Genomic DNA, 21,006 nt, shown 5'->3' with positions numbered 1-21,006 from the left:
TCTGGGACACTTCCAGGATCAGTGCCCTGTGATGGAGCTGGGAATGGTGTCCGGATCCCCGACATTCCGCAGGCTGCCCCCGATCGGGCCGGAGTGTACCGGTAAGTGTCAAGGGGGGTACTCACCAAGAATTGGTGGACACGGGTTGTAATCAAACCACGATCCACCAACTCTTGGTTCAACACCAGGCTTTGGGCACAGCTAAAACGGTAAGGGTGAAGTGTGTGCATGGGGATATTCACAACTACCCTGTGTTGACTCTTATGATTAAATTCCGGGGAACAAAACAGAGTGGAGGCCGCGGTTAGTTCCCACCTCACACATCCGCTGATTCTGGGGACTAATTGGCCTGAATTTAGAAATCTATTAAAGGGAATATGTGCGGATGGGTCCTGCACAAAAGCGGTGAGATGTGAAATGTGTGATGTGCTGGCAGGGGAGGCGGAGTCGGGGCTGTCTTCGTCTGCTCCATGTCAGAATGACGTGTGGGGGGAGAGGCTACAGCCCCTCCCATCCTCAGGGGATTTCCCGAAGGGGATTTCCCTTTGGAGCAGTCGCAAGATGAAACCCTCAAGCACGCCTTTGACCAAGTGAGAGTGATCGATGGTCAACAACTCCAGCCGAATGTCACCCTTTCATATCCGTATTTCGCAATTATAAACGAGCGGTTGTATAGAGTGACGCAGGATGCTCAAACAAAGGAAGATACAACCCAGCTCTTAATACCGCGGAGCCGTCAGGAAATGGTGTTCCAGGCGGCTCATTATAATCCCATGGCGGGTCATCTAGGGGAAAGTTAAACACTGAACCACATAATAGCCCGTTTCTATTGGCCGGGCATTGGCGGCGATGTCTGCAGTTGGTGTGCGGCATGCCGGGAATGTCAGCTGGTGAATCCACCAGCCACACCAAAAGCATCATTGAGCCCCCTTCTGCTGATCGAGGTCCCCTTCGAGAAAATTGGATTGGACCTTGTCGGGCCATTAGAGCGGTCAGCATGCAGACAACGCTTTGTACTGGTCCTAGTGGACTATGCACCACGATCTACCCAACATCTCAGCATGCAGTGTTGCGGAGGCACTCTTCAAAATAATCTCCCAGGTGGGGATTCCGAAATAAATCCTCACCGATCAGGGCACAACCTTTATGTCACAGACACTACGTGAGCTTTACGAATTATTGGGCATTAAATCAATCCGCACCAGCATTTACCATTCACAAACAGATGGCCTGGTGGAGCGATTTAATAAAACCCTTAAAAATATGATTCGTAAGTTCGTGCACGAGGATGCTAGAGATTGGGACAAATGGCTCGATCCTGTTATTTGCAGTACGAGAGGTCCCGCAAACCTCTATGGGGTTTTCACCATTCAAGCCGCTGTATGGGCGGTGCCCGCGCGGCGTGCTTAATGTCATATGCAAAGCTTGGGAGGAGGGACCTTCAACAAGTAAAAATGAAATTCAATACGTTCTTGATCTTAGAGCAAAACGCCACACTTTGGGGCAATTAACAAAGGAGAATTTGCTCCAAGCTCAAGAACGACAGAGCCGACTGTACGACAGGGGAACCCGGCTGTGGGAATTTGCACCGGGAGATAAGGTACTCGTATTACTCCCCACATCGAGCTCTAAGGACCCTTTGAGGTCACACGACGAGAAGGGGATCTCGATTATGAGATAAAGTGAACCGATAGAGGGGGCACATGTCAAATATATCACCTCAATCTCCTGAAATTGTGGAGGGAGGCGGTCCCTGTGATGTTGGCTATGGTAGTTCCAGAGAGGGCGGAGCTCGGGCCAGAGGTGAATACAAAACAAAATCATTTTACCCCGGTCATTTGCGGAGACCACCTCTCATCGTGTCAGCTCGCAGAGGTTGCCAAGCTGCAACAGGAGTTTGCAGATATGTTTTCCCCTCTGCCGGGTCATATGAACCTCATCCTGCACCACATCGAGACCGAACCGGGGGTGGTGGTACGGAGCCATCCCTACCGTTTGCCCGAGCACAAAAAGAAAATTGTAAAGGAAGAATTGGATGCAATGCTCGATATGGGGGTAATAGAGGAATCCCACAGTGATTGGTCCAACACGGTTATTCTAGTTCCTAAGAGCGATGGGTCTGTACTGTTCTGTGTGGATTACAAAAAAAGTCAACGCGGTGTCTAAATTTGACGCATGCCTTGAGTTGATGAGTTGCTCGATTGGTTGGGCACTGCTCGATTTTATTCGACACTGGATTTGACAAAGGGTTATTGGCAGATCCCCTTGACACCAATTTCCCATGAAAAAACAGCCTTCTCCACGCTGTTTGGATTACACCAATTTGTGATGCTTCCGTTTGGTTTGTTTGGAGCCCCGGCCACGTTTCAGTGTCTCATGGACCGAATCCTCAGACCGCGTTCGGCTTACGCTGCTGCCTATTTAGATGACATCATCATTTACAGCAATGATTGGCAGCGGCACATGCAGCATCTGAGGGTGGTTCTGAGATTGCTACGATGAGCGGGACTCACAGCAAACCCAAAGAAGTGCGCGATTGGGCAGGTGGAGCTACGGTATCTGGGGTTCCACTTGGGCCACGGGCAGGTGCGTCCCCAAATTGAAAAGACTGCGGCGATTGCGACCTGCCCGAGGCCCAAGACCAAAAAGGGGGTGAGACAGTTCCTGGGGCTGGCTGGCTATTATAGAAGGTTCGTGCCTAATTATTCAGATATCACCAGCCCACTGACTGATCTCACTAAAAAGGGAACTGCAGACCTGGTCCAGTGGTCAGAGCAGTGTCAACAGGCATTCATGCAGGTTAAAGCTGCACTTTGCGGGGGGGGGCGCTTTTACATTCACCCAATTTCTCTCTCCCTTTTGTGTTACAGATGGACGCTACAGACAGAGGCCTGGGGGCCGTACTCTTGCAGGTGGTGGAGGGGGAGGAGTGCCCGGTGCTGTACATTAGCCACAAGCTCTCGCTGAGGGAGACTAAGTACAGCACCTTGGAAAAGGAGTGTCTCGCCTTCAAGGAGCGTCTCGCCCTCACTCTCCGATACTACCTGTTGGGGCGGACCTTCACCCTCTGCTTGGATCACGCCCCACTCCAATGGCTCCACCGCATGAAAGATACCAACGCACGGATCACCCGTTGGTATCTCGCTCTTCAGCCGTTTAAGTTCAAGGTGGTCCACAGACCGGGAGCACAGATGGCTGTCGCTGATTTCCTCTACAGAAATGGGGGGGAGTGGTAGGTAGGCCGGATGCCTCCCCGGCCTGAGTCGGGTGGTGGGGATATGTGGCAGTGGGGACGTGGTCAAGCATCCATCCGGAGAGAGAGAAAGCAGTAAGGGCGCTTGCACCTGAGCTAGATTATGTTTAACATGTGTCTCTAATTCCAGTGAGCATGGGGAGAGCGGCATATAACCAGCCACGCCACCAGCAGCAGAGCGTGAGAGTCTGGCACAAGAAAGGCCATGGTGTACCAGAAGCTGAAGCGGTTTAATCTGTTATGTGTGTGAAGCTGATGTGTTGAGGTTATTACGTTCCTGTGAAGCTGATGTGTTTGTTTGACTACCTGCTGTGAATCTGACGAGTTTGTGAACTTGAAAAACCTTGAAGTGGACGATTAAAAATCTTACCTGTGCCAGAAGAAACCCCGCTTCCCTGTGTCTACTTCCTTCCTGCTGTTGAGCTGTCTCACAGTTTATTATTACGCTGAAGTGCATTGTCTGCAAAAAACCAAAAGAACATTTAGCAGACATACTTGTATAACAATCTACTGCTGCACCCCAAACAGGGTTCTCACAACATACTTCTAACATAAAGGCAGAACATATAATCCTTAATAAAATCCTGAGGTAACTTAAAATACAAATTGCACTGAAAATAAATACAACTGAGAAAAAAAAGTGTATTCTGTGTGATTTGTCTAAAGAGAAATTAAGGGGTGAAAAAAGGCAGTTAATTCACTTTAATAAGGTTTTTCTATTCATATCGTTTTGTTAAGCAAAACCTTATTTTACCCATTCTGCCAAGATTCCAGTGAAAATATCCTCCCAAAACCCAGTATCTCCCAATATTAGAATCCATTCTGGATTACTGGAATGTGTTTTAGCTGATAGCATGAGCCACATACTACATTGTAACCTCTAATGTTGTCATTTCTGGAAAAATCAAGTTTTCTTAATTACTTGAAATGTCAAGTATGTCATAACTCAAATATCTAAGTTCCTTGAACTTATTTTTCTTATAAACATACATAGACTTAAGATTTTAAGTGTTATTCACTCAAACTATTGAGTACAGAATTGAGGCTATGGGGAATACCCACAATGATTTGCACTTGAATTATTTAATTATGTTTCCTTGGTCAAAGGGAACATATGGGGGCATGTAAATAGTTGCTATTAAGAATTCATTGAGGTTTTAGCTCTTTTGTGGTATCATGTTGTTTTGTTGCATGTGATGTCACCATTAGGGTGATCTGTTTCTCCTTTGGTCAAGTTGGACCCTGTTAACCCTTCCTCTGTTCTCCTTATGCATGTGCAACTAAAGTTTTTTTGTTTGTTTTGTTTTTGGAAAAATATGTGTATTTAATAATTGACTGTGGCAAGCAGGACGGGGCCGAGCAGCGTCTGGGCAGAGCGAGGCTGGGAAGATAAGTGGTGAATGAGTTCCACCTGTGTGCCACAACGGTCTTGCGTTCCACTGAGGGGCGGCAGGAGTATTTAAGGAGAGGAGACAGTGGCAGACGAGAGAGAAATGCACGAAGCCTGTCTGTGTGTCTCTTTATGTTCATACGTAGCTGGCTGAAAAACAGTGTGTATTTTTGTTTTGTTACACACTGAAAAGTGTTAAATGTCTACGTGTTTGTCAAGCCTGTCCCAGCTTCCTCCTTTGCCATCTTTGAATTGACCTAATATCAATTTTAATCTTCGTTATTTAATCTGTGTTTTTGCATGAACTAAATGAGTCCATTCAATTAAAATTATTAAGTTGAAACAACATTTATATAACAAATCTAAATTACTGTATGTCTACTTACATCTAGTTATCCTAACTTGAACAGTTAAATTCATTCAATATAAACACCATCTTAAGTGAACTTAATTACACAAGTTTTGGATACACCATTATTCAGTTCAGTTGAGGGAATGCATTTACTGTATCATTTAAGTAGAATCAACTTATTAGGGTTTTCAGTGTAACTGTGAAACACAATCAAACGCTGAATACCTAGAGCCTTCCCAAGAGCTACAACAAGCTACAAGCATGTCTCACTATACAAAATCCACAGTGGAGATTGACGAGAGTTGTAGAAATTCCCTGGTAAGTGTTAGCTGATAAGATAAACTATATCACAATGTATTTGTTCTCAGCATGCAGCCAGCCTGTCCACATGGCCTTCATTGGTTGTCAGATTCCATCTTGACACTGGGGGCATCCCAATTACCCTTCATCCCTGCCTGCACCTCATGCCTTCCTCCAATTCAAGAGACTATTCAGACTTCTGAGAGAGATGCAATGGCTGCCCCTGTTGGTCTGAGCACTCTGAGTATTTTTACTAGACAAAACTATTGTAAATAGAAGAGGCAGAGATGATGAAAAATGAGGACATAAAGGAATGTGGACGTGACTGACCTTGACGAGCAGGGTCTTAAGGCAGACCAACTCTTTCTGTGGGTCTCCTGTCTGAGTTACAAGCTCTGTGCAAATGGCTTGAACCTCTTTCTTGGGATCACATGTCAGAACAACCTGTCAAACAAAGTTGTTAAGAATAATTCGACATTAAAAATGTGAGATACAACAGCTCTATCCGTCTACTAATCCTGCAATCTCTGTCAAAGATTTGAGGTAAGACTAGCCCTGTACTCATTCTTGGATTCTATATGTTAATACATAAAAAAAAAACAACAACATAATATTCAGGTATTACTTTAATGAATGTGTTTTTAGAGGCAAAGGTCATTAGTTATAACTAAGGCTGTGAATCGATGAAATTTTTTAGTCTAATTAATTACATGGTGTGCCGATTAATTAATTGAATTAATCACATATATAAATATTTGCTAAGACAGCCCGTCATATAACAATATATATAAATAATATTCAGATTATTAAAATGCATTACATTATTGTGGCAGGTGAGTGAAGCATTGATAAGACAATACAAAAAGTGCCTTTAAAATCCAATATATTGTTTATTTCCATATTATTAAACATAAGCCTTTCATTGGCCTACAGTTCACAGCAATCCATTTTGCAATTGAGTTCAAAGACAGGTGGAAAGAGCACATTTCTCTGTCCAGTGGTCTCGAGATGTGTTTTCAAAGTTTCAAACTGCATTTAAATTGACACAGCATCCTAAAAATGCAGTGTATATGCTAGAGGCGCTGAAAACCAGTAAAACGCAATGCAACTACAGTGAGACTATCCAAAATCAGTTAGCGATAGACTTAAGTTCAATGATATAGAAATAAAACAAAAATTATATATTGACTAAAGACAATTTTTGTATTGTCTAATAATCAATGCTTTACTCGTCTACCACAATAATGCCTTTAAATTATATATTTAATATTTTGATTATTATATATTGAATTATCTTTATTTGGGGGCCTTGCTCAGCAAATGTTGATATACAGTATGTGAATAATTGCAATTAGTTGAATTAATTAATCAGCATCTCATGTATTAATTCTAATAAAAAGTTTAATCGATTGGCAGACCTAGATGACTAATTTATTGAAAAATCTAACCTGTCATGTCTTACAAAGGAAACAGGTGAGAAAGTACACAATGTACCTTGGAGGGGCTACGTGGGAACCTGCTGATGATGTCCTGAACGGTTTCCGTCAAGTAACAGCACTGTTGTTTCAAGCTGATCAAAAAGTTAAGAAAATCTTCACTCCTGAGGAAGAGATTACATTTTCAGGATAGTAAAAAAAAAAAAAAAAAAAAAAAAATGGAAACAGACTTACCAAATTAAATGATAACGATCCTATAAAGCAGCTAAATACATAACCTTCATCATGAGAATACCAGCAAATGTTTCATTTAAGAAATATTCAAACATCTCTTTATCCTGAAACCATGATCAAGCATTAAAAGTGAAGCAATTATTTCTTGAAGGAATATTCTGAGTTCAATACAAGTTAAGCTCAATCAACAGCATTTGTGACTGTTGATTACCACAAAATGTAATTTCGACTTGTCCCTCCTTTTCTTTAAAAGCAAAAATCTGGGTTCCAGTGAGGCACTTACAATGTAAGTGAAAGGGGCCAATCCGTAAACATTAAAATACTCACTGTTTCAAAAGAATAGCTACAAGACATAAACAATATGCATGTTAACATGATTTTAGTGTGATGAAATCACTTACTTTTTATTGTGTAATGTTCTAATGTTACAAATTCATTGCCATTACAATTTAAAGCTGCAAACCCTGTAATCCTGGCAATTTAAACAACTTTACAGCTCAAAAAAGAGAACAGAAGAATTAATTTAAGTGCTTATATAAAATTAAAAGCTTTACATGTCTGCTTTCAAACCCTCTAAAAGCTGGCACCATTCACTTCCATTATAAGTGCCTCACTGTAACCTCGATTTTTGCATTTGTTTTGGTAAACAGCATTATGCCATAATTACTGTTGATCGAGCTTAACTTGTTTTGAACCTGAAATATTCCTTTAAATGACCAATGGGATCCTTAATTTGTTCTTGGTACACTTTTGCAATCACTTACAATTTCAAACCCCTGTAATGGCTCACACATACCTAGCAATGTTGATAGCGTTATCTTAACAGAGCATTTCCCAAAGCAGCCGTTTTCTTCTCGTAACACTCTGTCAGAGCTTGTGGTAAACACTGTCAGACACTGCGGACTTACTATCTCCTTCAGGTCGCAGAGACGGGCTTGAAGCGTTGCTTTGTTAGTTTTTCTATGACTGAATGAGTGATAGGCTCTTGTGGGACGACTAAGTGCTGAGTTAATGCCTCCGTCCCAACAGGCACCATGAGCAGATCAATCATTTTATATCAGGGAACGTAGGCTGCGGCTAACAATTAGAGGCCATTTTAAAAATCTAACCAATGAAAATAATTAATTTTCGTGTTTAATTTATTTGTGTTCCGAGTAAACCACCTTACCACTTTTATTTACCTAAAAATAATAACAGTAATCAGAATTAAAGCTATACAACAAGTTATATCCAGGAAACGTCATCTCCACATAGGTAAATTATGAACTCAGTGAAAACACAAGTGCTTATATTTACATGCATGCCCATTAGGCAGGAAATCAACCGGCAATGAGTAACTGTAACTCTGTATTCTTTTAATGTGTGTTTATGTAGCACCTCTCAGAAGAGGATTTAATAATACAATTTACTATGTGTCCGTCTGCCCTCTCTGTACCTCTTCGGCACTGAATAAAGAAATTACAGATTGATTAGATTCATTAAGTGTGGACTTTAAAGTTAAACATGGCCATCATGCTGACTGCTTACCGTCATCACTCAGCTCACGGCGCATGCAAAAATGGCACTAGTTTATTTCTCACCTTACAAATCATTACTAGGGCTTAAACCATTAAGACAGGCTTACATGGAAGCCTTGTCAAGACACTGTCATCCTGTTAAAAGAGTCTCACTCTGAATAGCTGGATTGCAGAGTGTTACCAGGACGGAAAACTGTTCATAGGATTTATCCATCATCAGAGCCGATGATGGATAAATTAATATGGACTGGATTAGATAATAAACACACAATAAAACCAAAGCGTTCAGGTTAACTTGAGGCTAGATGAGCCTTACCCGCTGTCTATATTATTAAGAGGCGTCATGGTGTCCAGATCTACTTTATCAAGGTGCATCTGCTCAGTGGTGCAGAGGATCTTCTTTTGACCTTCAGGATCAGTTATTCCAATCTAAAAAGAAAGATAAATTATTTAGCAGTTTAAAGCAACATTTTGTTTGTTATGGAAGAATACATATGAAAATTTCTCCTAGGAGATCAACAAAGTATATTAACAGTGTATAAAGCAACATTATTTGATAACTTGTCCATTTGCTATTTTCATTACACTAACTGCAGGGAAAGTATACTTCAGGCTGGGGTCGACAACATGGTGCCGACCACAGAAGAGTTTGTCTTTGGGAGAAACACTGCTGTGGTCGGCGCCATGTTGTTTTGTCACATGACTCAGTGCTTCAAAAGTTTAACCCTTTACTGAAAGCACAGTCTTCTGAACTGAGATTAGGTTTAAATTAAATTAAATTATGCATTGTGTATAGCAAAGCCAAAATATAACGTCCACGCATGTGCAAGCGGGGTCACACGAGGGTAACCCTTAAACATTGTGTTAGCATGAGAATAAGACTGGTATGATAGTCTGTCCAAAGTTTTATCCAATCTTTCAACTAATGTAATGACCCAGTAACCATCTCAATATCCACACAATGTGACATAGTTATCCACAAAGTATGGTTTACATTAAGTAAACTCACACACAGGAATTACATCTATAACGTATAACCTGAAAGTCATCCATCTAGAAAAGTAATTCCACCTCAAAGAATAATTTATACATTTTAGAGATTAAATAATAAACATTTTACAGAATAACTAATGTAAAAGTCATATAAGGTTTCTGCTTTAAAGTCTCTGTAGTGCTGCCTCGTAGACAATCACTGTATGTGCATTACTGTAAAGGCCATTTAAAAAAAAAAGTGTAACAGTAAAATAAAGCAACTGTCTCATCGTTATGATGTCATAGAGATTATCCACATTGAGACCAAGCAAAAAACATTTCAGTATCACTTGGCTTAGAGGAACTGTAGGTATAAATTATAACCACGAACCTTCATTTCAATATCAAAGCCCAGCTTTATTTACATTTTGTTTGGCTATGCTATTTACTCTATTTTACATTTATAGAAGAAAGGCTTTGTCCTTTCCAGATCATAAAAGCAATCTTTCCTTTTAAAGGTCAGTCACCACTGGAGGGCACCACCACTCAAGCCACAGTCACACAGAGGCTCACCTCTCTTTGTAGGCACAGGGAGGATCAGGGTTTGACTGAGAAATTTAAGCAGTGCCTCAGCTTTGGATGGTGGATTGCTACTTACAGCAGAGTGCTCTGGACATTCAAGAATCCTGGAGATCAGGGGCCTGGGCAGCTCAGCAGGTAAAGACACTGACTATCACACCTGGAGTCACAAGTTCGAATCCAGGGCATGCTGAGTGACTCCAGTCAGGCTTCCTAAGCAACGAATTGGCCCGGTTGCTAGGGTGGGTAGAGTCACGTTGGGTTAACCTCCTCGTGGTTGCTATAATGTGGTTCTCGCTCTCAGTGGGGCATGTGGTGAGTTGTGTATGGATGCTGTGGAGAATAGCGTGAAGTCACCACACACACTAGGTCTCCGCAGTAACACGCTCAACAAGCCATGTGATAAGATGCATGGATTGACTGTCTCAGATGCAAAGACAACTGAGATTTGTCTTCTGCCACCCTGATTGAGGCAAGTCATTGTGCCACAGTGAGGACCTAGAGCACATTGGGAATTGGGCATGCCAAATTGGGGAGAAAAGGGGAGAAAATCCTCAACAAAAAACAATAAAAAATAATCTTGTAGATCTAAAGGAATATGGTTTTAATGTGATTTCATTCACAAGAATAAAGAGAAGTGCATTAAATGTGTTTCTCTGGAGAAACACTGAAATTATATGAGGCTGAAATGTAACAAAACAGATCTAATCTTTCATCAAATCAACTATAGCAAGTTCAGGAATACACAGATGTACTATTTTTAAAATTTTCTACAGCACTTGATGCTATAAATAAGATGTCGAGCTAATCTTGAATTCAGGATGACTGGAGATTTTGAGATTTCTAACATAAGAGATCAGAGTTTGGCTATGGCTCAGGGACAGAGGTGAACTACCTCAGGTTGCTTGAATATTTCGTCCATGTCAGCTGCTGTCTTCCCTGTCTTGGTTTTGATAAACTTATCAGCTCCTATTTGAAGCAGCTTCAGCACGGCCAATTCTTGACCATATTACACTTTTATAATGAAAGCCTGCTCCAACATAACAATGTTAATGTAGATTCCCAGGGAGAACAAAGCAATAATATCACATAAGTTCAATAATGTTAATCTTCTCTTCAGAACTTATCTTACTGAGATACAAAGTGTCTGTTAAAATAGACAATGATTATGATCAAATGCAGGTGACAATAATTGATGTGGACATAAAACAGCATGATTTACTATAGAGAAGAAGCAGCCTTTATATTTGTCACACATTATACATTTGCATATATACAGTGAAATTCTTTTTTTTCGCATCTGTTTAGATCTATACTATCATGACTTTTATGATTATCACAGCCTTGCTCATCTTACTGAATGTCCATGATCATTATGAAAGTTCAGTTCCGCTTCATGTGCCACAAGCAAATTAATCACCTGCGAATAGCCGTCTCTGTCAGCCACCCTCAGACATGTCATACTGTTCCTAAGCAACGGCAAAAAACAGACTGCTGCTGGTACAAATGACACATACTGGGGGTTCCTGTTCTCTCAGAATGTCATGTTAAGGTTTAATGAAGACATTTACTGTATACTTATACTTGCAATTGATGGAACTGTAGAAGTATTGAACTGTTAGACTAAGCAGGACTATAATAGTGAAAAACTAAAACTAGAGATGCCTGCCATTATTATTTTTGATATAGTAAAAAACTGTTCTTAAAGTTCGTCTACTGATAGTGAGTGTACTGGTATATTCACCTGAAGTCTCTTTTTGAGGAATATGAAAATGATACTAAGCTGTAATAGCAACAAATTAAACCCTTGAAAGAGAGTTATAATAAAAGGCAGAGAAAAATATGTTTTGTTTCAACGTCACCTTCCACATTTCCATTATTACTTAAGGTAAATATATTTTTAGTTCAGCACTTCATTACTGTGCCAAACTAAACAAAAATAAAAATATATTGACATCTTGCTCTAGTACAATCCATTACCTGCAAAAAGCACAAAAGAGGAATTTTCTAGTTGACTGTGCTTGGGTCACTGTCATAAATCTACAGTTTTATCTTAAGATCAAGGTGTCAAACATTACACATTTTGTGTGGTGTGAGTCTATGGGAATATTTTGACGCTAATAATCAGGTTGGGTGGCATTTCACAGAGGATGGGTGAGGGTGGCAAACTGAAATCTGCATCAGGTGCAGGCGAGCGAGGGCACCATCATTCCTCATCTTGACATTATCTCTTGGCTATCTATGCATTTCCCCCTCAGTGACTGAATCTGTGACAGATGTGTGCTGTCTTAAACACCTTTTTCCCAGGCTGTCCTTCTCCTAAACCAGGGGAGCAATAAGGAAGTTTACTGAATCAATATGACTAGATCCTAAATGATGTAAACAGGGTTCATCCTATGGACAAGGTCATAATTTTAAAGAGTAGTTGCATAACTGGAGTAGTAAGTAGCAGCTATTCAAAGCTACTCATATACAGTTGCAATCAAAATTATTCAACACCCCGACCAGCAATACATTCTGGTGATGTGAATTAAAACACATCAACTAAAACCTCAGTAAACAGTCAAAGTAAGTTTTTAATACACATTTGAGTGATTTTGAGCACAAAGAGCTCCGTTTACCCAAATGTTAAAAATAACTAATTATCTCCACAAATGTCACGCCAAAAATATTCAACCCCCAAAGTCAATCATTTGTGGAGCATCCTTTATCCTTAATAACAGCAAATAAATGTTTCAGGTAAGTGTTCTCAGGCTTCGGACACCCCTCTATTAGAATTTTTACACATTTCTCATGAGCAAAAGCTTCCAGCTCATTGACATTCTTTGGTTTCTGTGCTGCCACTGCTTCCTTGAAAGCCCAACAAAGGTTTGCAATGGGATTTTAATGATGGACTGAAAGGGCCATTTAAGGACCTTCCACGACCTATCCCTGAACCAGATTTTGGACAACTTGGATGTATCCTTGGTGTTACTGTCTTGCTGGAAAGTCCAGTGATCACCGAGCTTCAATTTACACACTGAAGGCATCACATTTTTCATACCAAAATGGCCTGATACCTGAAAGAATCCATGGTGTCAGTCACACAGTCAGGATAGCCGTTTCCTGCAGCTGCAAAACACCCCCATAACAGGACTGACCCACCTCCATGCTTGACTGTGGGGATGGTGTCTTTCTTGTCATCACCTTGTCATCTTACACCAGATGTACTGCTGACCAATGGGTCTAAAACTCATTTTCAGTTTAGTGTCATACGTCTATAAAACCTTCTTCCAGGACTCCACAGGTCTATCCTAATTACTTCTTGAATATTCAAATCAACATTTCCCTTGGTGAAGTTTTGCTTTCCTCCACACCCCAAGAAGGTTGCTGTTGTACCATATTTAAAAAATGTATGAATGGTGCTGCCAACTTTGTCTATTGGAAATTGAAGTGCCTTGGAAATGTACTTTTAGCCATGACCTTTCTTGTGTAATGAAATAATCTCCTCTATTAGCTTTTGAGACAGCTTATTTTTAATTGCATTTTTTTTTGTTGCATAGAAATACATTTTTGCTTACAACGCTAAACTTAAATTTTAAAACTTAAATAAGTGCCATTGCACACTGATGATTTAATTTTGTTTTAAAACAATTATTTGTGTAGCCTTACATATTAAAGAAACAGCTACATGCAATAGCGGTTTAATAATTATGACATGGCTGTATTTTTAAAAGATCATGCTATTTAGAAATATTAGGTTATATAGTCACACTATGACTTTGAATGTGTCAGTCAACTGATATAGATGTAAAGTTTAAAAATTCTGGGTCATCAGAAAAGCTTACCTTTGTAAATCCTTACTGTCCGGGGGGGGGAGGGGGAGGGGGGGGGGGGTTGAATAATTTCAATTGCAACTGTAAATTAAAAATTTATTTCAAATATCAGTTTAACTCGTGTATCATTTAGAATGGCAGATGCTTGTCAGAGGAAATGTACAAGGCAGGCACACCATAATTCTTTATTTTTTTTAAACTTCCAACAACAACATACTCAGCAATCCATACGGTCTATATGGCCATTGGGCCTAATGACCTTTAGGCCACATCCACACTAATACGTTTTTGCATTGATTTTGCCATGTTCACACCTCTTATTTACACTAGAACACATTTTCCTCAATTAAAAATGGAGCATTTAGAAAACACCAGCCCCTCCATTTGGAAAACGATGACATTTGGAAACTGAGAAACAGTTTTAATTTGTTTTTACAGATTAGTTTGAACGTAGCCTTTGATAAACTTCTCTTCACATTTCACAATGCACTAAATGCAAATGCTTCTAACTATGTAAGCTCGATTTCATGCGTCAGACTTCAGTTCATAACAATGCAAGTACGCACTAGATTCTCATCTCATTGTTTTCTGCAGTCAGTTTTCTCATTCTTAACAGTTTGAAATAGGGCTTTCAATTGATTCTAATTAGTTACATGGTATGCTGATTAATTAATCAAATTAAAATAATTCAATTTATAATGATTAAATAATTATAAAGTTATATTTAAATAATTATAATTAATATATATATAAGTTTGCATACCCTGGCAGATATTTTGAAATTTTGGCATTGATTTTGAAAATATGACTGATCATGCAAAAAAACTTATTTAAGGATAGTGATCATATGAAGCCGTTTATTATCACATAGTTGTCAGGCTCCTTTTTAAATCATAATAATAACAGAAATCACCCAAATGGCCCTGATCAAAAGTTAACATTCCCTTGAATGTTTGGCCTTGTTACAGACACACAAGGTGACACACACAGGTTTAAATGGCAATTAAAGGTTAATTTCCCACACCTGTGGCTTTTTAAATTGCAATTAGTGTCTGTGTATAAATAGTCAATGAGTTTGTTAGCTCTCACATGGATGTACTGAGCAGGCTAGAAACTGAGCCATGGGGAGCAGAAAAGAATTGTCAAAAGACCTGCGTAACAAGGTAATGGAATTTTATAAAGATGGAAAAGGATATAAAAAGAGATCCAAAGCCTTGAAAATGCCAGTCAGTACTGTTCAATCACTTATTAAGAAGTGGGAAATTTGGGGATCTCTTGATACCAAGCCAAGGTCAGGTAGACCAAGAAAGATTTCAGCCACAACTGCCAGAAGAATTGTTCGGGATACAAAGAAAAATCCACAGGTAACCTCAGGAGAAATACAGGCTGCTCTGGAAAAAGACAGTGTGGTTGTGTGGCAGCGGGGGCATCGTCAAGCATCTCTCCGGAGAGAGAGAAAGCAGTAAGGGCACTTACATGTGAGCTAAATTATGTCTAACACCTGTGTCTAATTCCAGTGAGCACAGGGAGAGCGGCATAAAAGAGCCACACTGCCAGAAGTCACGAGAGAGAGCCTGGGTCCCCAGAGTTATTACTGTGAAGCTGTTTATTATGGTGACACTGAAGAGATCATATTGTGAAGCTGAGAGTTTATTATTGTGAAGTTGAAGAGATTATTATTGTGAAGTCGAGAATTTATTATTGTGAAGCTGAGATCAGTGTGGTCATTAAAAAGACCTTACCTGTGAGTAGAGCAACCTCCCTCCCATGTCCTCCTTAACGAATGTCCACTACACTGGTGCCGAAACCCGGGAAGCAATTTTTGGTTGAAGATGGACAGAAGTCGCCCCGTAGAGTCCTCCCAGTTGGCTGAGATCCTCCAAGCCCTCGCTGGCCTACATCAGAACCACCAGCAAGCCCTGCTTGAGTTCCGGCAAGACCAAGATTGCCGGTTTATGGAGCTCCTACGGGCTCAAGCAGAGGACCGGCAGGCGATCCGGAGCCTCCTCAGCCAGGAGGCTTCCCCAGCCGTGACCCCGGACACCCAGACGCCGTTGCCCCCGCCTGTGTTACAGAAGATGGGGATGGCGGACAACCCCGAGGCATTCCTGGATCTGTTCGAGCACACCGCCGAGATCTGGGGCTGGCCACTTGGCCAGTGGGCAGCCCGACTTATTCCGCTGTTGTCCGGGGAAGCCCAGCTCGTGGCTCAACAACTGTCAGCGACGAGCCTCCTGGCTTATGGTGACCTGAAGAAAGCCATCTTGCAATGGGTTGGTCAGAGTCCAGAAGAGAATCGTCAACTCTTCCGGAGCCTGAAGCTGGAGAAGTCCGACCGCCCGTTTGCCTTCGCCCAACGGCTCCGCGAAGCCTGCCGGAGATGGCTGCTAGCGAGGGACCGCGCCGTTGACAGGCTCATCGACCAGGTGGTACTGGAACAATTAATACATCGACTGCCAAAGGGGACGGCGGAGTGGGTCCAGTGCCACCGCCCGGCGTCGCTGGAGGAAGCCGTCCGGCTTGTGGAAGACCACATGGTGGCGATCCCGAGGGCGGAAGAGCCCTCCTACTCTCTCTCTCTTCTCCCTGTCTCATTCCTCTCTCCTCTCTCCTCTTGTTCTGCTCTCTCCCCAGGGCCCGTTCCTGCCCCATGCAGACGAGGAGGACTTCAGCCACCGAGACCAGTTCCTCGGGCATGGGAGACGATACCTTCCCCTACCCCGATGCCCCGCCGCTCTCCCCCTCAGGGGGGGGCACCCACCGACGCAAGTGCGGGCATAGCGCCTGGGCCAGCCTGCTGGAGGTGCGAGGACCTGGACCACTTCCGGTATCAGTGCCCTCTGATGGAGCTGGGGACGGTGGTGCAGGTATCTTACCTCCCACAGGCTGCCCCCGACCGGGCCGGAGTGTACCGGATACTGGTAAGTGTCAAGGGGGGTACTCACCAAGCGTTGGTGGACACCGGGTGTAATCAAACCACTATCCATCAATGCTTGGTTCAACCCGAGGCGTTGGGCACAACTAAAATGGTGAGGGTGAAATGTGTGCACGGGGATATTCACAATTTTCCAGTGGTGACCCTGACGATTAAATTCCAGGGGAAAAAGCATAGAGTGGAGGCCGCGGTTAGTTCCCGCCTCACCCATCTGCTGATTTTGGGGACTGATTGGCCTGACTTTAGAGTTTTATTAAAGGGAATTTGTGCGGATGGGTCCTGTATGAAATTAGGGAGATGTGCAATGTGCGATGCTCTGGCAGGGGAGGCGGAGCCGGGGCTGTCCTCGAAAGCTCCACGTCATAATGACGAGAGAGGGGGAGAGGCTGCAGACCCTCCCCTTCTCAGGGAATTCCCTGAGGGGGATTTCCCTTTGGAGCAGTCACGAGACGAAACCCTCAAACAAGCCTTCGACCAAGTGAGAGTCATTGATGGTCAACGACTCCAGCCTGACATCGTTCTTTCATATCCCTATTTTGCAATTATAAATGAGCAGTTGTATAAAGTGACACAGGACGCTCAGACTAAAGAGGATACAACCCAACTTTTGATTTCACGGAGCCGTCGGGAAATGGTATTCCAGGCGGCTCATTATAATCCCATGGCGGGTCACTTAGGAGAAAGGAAAACACTGAACCATCTAATAGCCCACTTCTATTGGCCGGGCATTGGCGGAGATGTCCGCAGGTGGTGTGCGGCATGCCGTGAATGCCAGCTGGTTAACCCACCGGCCACCCCAAAAGCACCATTGCACCCTCTTCCGTTGATCGAGGTCCCCTTTGAGAGAATTGGAATGGACCTCGTCGGGCCATTAGAACAGTCAGCACGCAGACATTGCTTTGTATTGGTCCTAGTGGATTATGCAACGCGATATCCGGAAGCAGTGCCTCTTCGCAACATCTCAGCACGCAGTGTTGTGGAGGCACTCCTCAAAATAATCTCCCAGGTGGGGATTCCGAAAGAAATCCTCACCGATCAGGGCACAACGTTTATGTCACGGACACTATGTGAGCTGTATGAGTTGTTGAGTATTAAATCAATTCGCACCAGCGTGTACCACCCTCAAACGGATGGCCTGGTGGAACGATTTAATAAAACCCTCAAAAACATGATTCGTAAGTTCGTGCACGATGATGCTAGAAATTGGGATAAATGGCTCGACCCCCTGTTATTTGCAGTACGAAAGGTCCCACAAGCCTCCACTGGCTTCTCCCCATTCGAGCTGCTGTATGGGCGATGCCCACGCGGTGTGCTTGATGTATTACGAGAGGCCTGGGAGGAGGGACCTTCAAATTGTAAGAATGAAATTCAATACGTTCTTGATCTTAGAGCAAAACTCCACACTTTGGGGCAGCTAACACAGGAGAATTTGCTCCAAGCTCAAGAACGACAGCACCGACTGTATGACAGGGGAACTCAGCTAAGGGAATTTGCACCGGGAGATAAAGTGCTTGTATTGCTTCCCACATCGAGCTCTAAATTACTCGCCAAGTGGCAAGGACCCTTTGAGGTCACACGACGAGTGGGAGATCTCGATTATGAGGTTAAACGAACCGATAGAGGGGGCGCACGTCAAATATACCACCTCAATCTCCTGAAATTGTGGAGGGAGGAAGTCCCTGTGACGTTGGCTACGGTAGTTCCCGAGAAGGCGGAGCTCGGACTGGAGGTGAGTTCAAAACATAAACAGTTCACCACCTCTCACCGAGTCAACTCGCGGAGGTTGCTAGATTGCAACAGGAGTTTGCGGATGTGTTCTCCCCTCTACCGGGGCATACAAACCTCATTCACCACCACATCGAGACCGAGCTGGGGGTCGTGGTACGTAGCCGCCCCTACCGATTACCCGAACACAAGAAGAAAATTGTTCGGGAAGAATTGGATGCAATGCTCGATATGGGGGTAATAGAAGAATCCCACAGCGATTGGTCCAGCCCAGTTGCTCTAGTGCCTAAGAGCGACGGGTCTGTCCGGTTCTGTGTGGATTATAGGAAAGTCAACGCGGTGTCTAAATTTGATGCGTATCCAATGCCTCGTGTTGATGAGTTGCTCGATCAGTTGGGCACTGCTCGATTTTATTCGACATTGGATTTGATGAAGGGTTATTGGCAGATCCCCTTGACACCAGTTTCCCGTGAAAAAACCGCCTTCTCCACACCGTTTGGATTACACCAGTTTGTAACATTTCCGTTCGGTTTGTTTGGAGCCCCGGCTATGTTTCAGCATCTCATGGACCGAATCCTCAGACCGCATTCAGCTTACGCCGCATGCAACATCTGAGGGCGGTTCTGAGATCGCTGCGCCGAGCGGGACTCACAGCAAACCCAAAGAAGTGCGCGATTGGGCAGGTGGAGGTACGGTATCTGGGGTTCCACTTGGGCCACGGGCAGGTGCGTCTCCAAATTGACAAGACAGCAGCGATTGCGACCTGCCCGAGGCCCAAGACCAAAAAGGGGGTGAGACAGTTCCTGGGGCTGGCTGGCTATTATAGAAGGTTCGTGCCTAATTATTCGGACATCACCAGCCCGCTGACTGATCTCATTAAAAAGGGAGCTCCAGACCCGGTCCAGTGGACGGAGCAGTGTCAGCGGCCGTTCGCGAAAGTTAAAGCCGCACTTTGCGGGGGGCCGCTTTTACATTCACCTGACTTCTCTCTCCCTTTTGTTTTACAGACAGATGCTTCAGACAGGGGGCTGGGGGCTGTACTCTCACAGGTGGTGGAGGGGGAGGAGCGCCCGGTGCTGTACATTAGCCATAAGCTCTCGTTGAGGGAAACTAAGTACAGCACTGTGGAAAAGGATTGTCTCGCCATCAAATGGGTGGTCCTCACTCTCCGATACTACCTATTGGGGCGGGCCTTCACTCCAGTGTTCCGCTCCAGTGGCTCCTCCGCATGAAAGATACCAACTCACGGATCACCCGTTGGTATCTGGCTCTTCAGCCGTTTAAGTTCAAGGCGGTCCACAGACCGGGAGCACAGATGGCTGTCGCCGACTTCCTCTCCAGGAATGGGGGGGGGGTGGTAGGCAGGCCGGATGCCTCCCCGGCCTAAGTCGGGCGGTGGGGATATGTGGCAGCGGGGGCGTGGTCAAACATCTCTCCGGAAAGAGAGAAAGTGGTAAGGGCGCTTACACCTGAGCTAAATTATGTCTAACACCTGTCTCTAATTCCAGTGAGCACGGGGAGAGCGGCATAAAAGAGCCACACCGCCAGTAGATGCGAGTGAGAGCCTGGGTCCCCAGAGTTATTACTGTGAAGCTGTTTATTATGGTGACACTGAAGAGATCATATTGTGAAGCTGAGAGTTTATTATTGTGAAGTTGAAGAGATTATTATTGTGAAGTCGAGAATTTATTATTGTGAAGCTGAGATCAGTGTGGTCATTAAAAAGACCTTACCTGTGAGTAGAGCAACCTCCCTCCCGTGTCCTCCTTAACGACTGTCCACTACAGGTTGATTCAAGGAGTACAATATGACAATACTTGAACAAAAATGAGCTGCATGGTCAAGTTGCCAGAAAGAAGCCTTTACTGCACCAATGCCACAAAAAAGCCCGGTTACAATATGCCCGACAACATCTTGACACACCTCACAGCTTCTGGCACACTGTAATTTGGAGTAATGAGACAAAAATAGAGCTTTATGGTCACAACCATAAGCGCTATGTTTGGAGAGGGGTCAACAAGGCCTATAGTGAAAAGAATACCATCCTCACTGTGAAGCATGGTGGTGGCTCACTGATGTTTTGGGGGTGTGTGAGCTCTAAAGGCACGGGGAATCTTGTGAAAATTGATGGCAAGATGAATGCAGCATGTTATCAGAAAATACTGGCTAACAATTTGCATTCCTTTGCACAAAATCTGCGCATGGGACACTCTTGGACTTTCCAGCACGACAATGACCCTAAGCACAAAGCCAAGTTGACCCTCCAGTGGTTACAGCAGAAAAAGGTGAAGGTTCTAGTGTGGCCATCACAGTCTCCTGACCTTAATATCATCGAGCCACTCTGGGGAGATCTCCAACATGCGGTTCATGCAAGATGACCAAAGACTTTGCATGACCCGGAGGCATTTTGCCAAGACGAATGGGCAGCTATACCACCTGCAAGAATTTGGGGCCTCATAGACAACTATTACAAAAGACTGCATGCTGTCATTGATGCT

General features: G+C 43.4%; 1 protein-coding gene across 1 annotated transcript; it reads right to left on the bottom strand.

Annotated features, from left to right (window-relative positions):
* Positions 1 to 1,854: 1,854 nt before the first annotated feature.
* On the bottom strand, positions 1,855 to 11,495 carry LOC127455861 (ankyrin repeat, SAM and basic leucine zipper domain-containing protein 1-like). Its single transcript, XM_051723999.1, has 6 exons — positions 11,454 to 11,495; positions 8,799 to 8,911; positions 6,790 to 6,895; positions 5,626 to 5,739; positions 3,624 to 3,713; positions 1,855 to 1,884 (listed from the first exon to the last, which is right to left on the bottom strand). Exons 1-6 carry the CDS (start codon positions 11,493 to 11,495, stop codon positions 1,855 to 1,857), a joined length of 495 nt encoding a protein of 164 aa, XP_051579959.1.
* Between the last annotated feature and the right edge of the window lie 9,511 nt (positions 11,496 to 21,006).

This window comes from Myxocyprinus asiaticus, chromosome 18 (genome assembly GCF_019703515.2).
Source record: "Myxocyprinus asiaticus isolate MX2 ecotype Aquarium Trade chromosome 18, UBuf_Myxa_2, whole genome shotgun sequence".
Classification (NCBI taxonomy): Eukaryota; Metazoa; Chordata; class Actinopteri; order Cypriniformes; family Catostomidae; genus Myxocyprinus; species Myxocyprinus asiaticus.
Note: the sequence above shows the minus strand (reverse complement) of the source record. Positions and strands in the feature narration are given on the sequence as shown.

Bases quoted from the DNA above. Each gene is read 5' to 3' on its own strand.
- LOC127455861 (XM_051723999.1), bottom strand. From the start codon at position 11,495: ATGACATGTCTGAGGGTGGCTGACAGAGACGGCTATTCGCAG. The intron at 6,896-8,798 runs GTAAGGCTCATC...TCTCTTCCTCAG, and splicing joins CTTAATAATATAGACAGCGG to GAGTGAAGATTTTCTTAACT. The intron at 1,885-3,623 runs GTAAGATTTTTA...CTCCTGTTGCAG, and splicing joins CGGGGTTTCTTCTGGCACAG to CTTGGCAACCTCTGCGAGCT.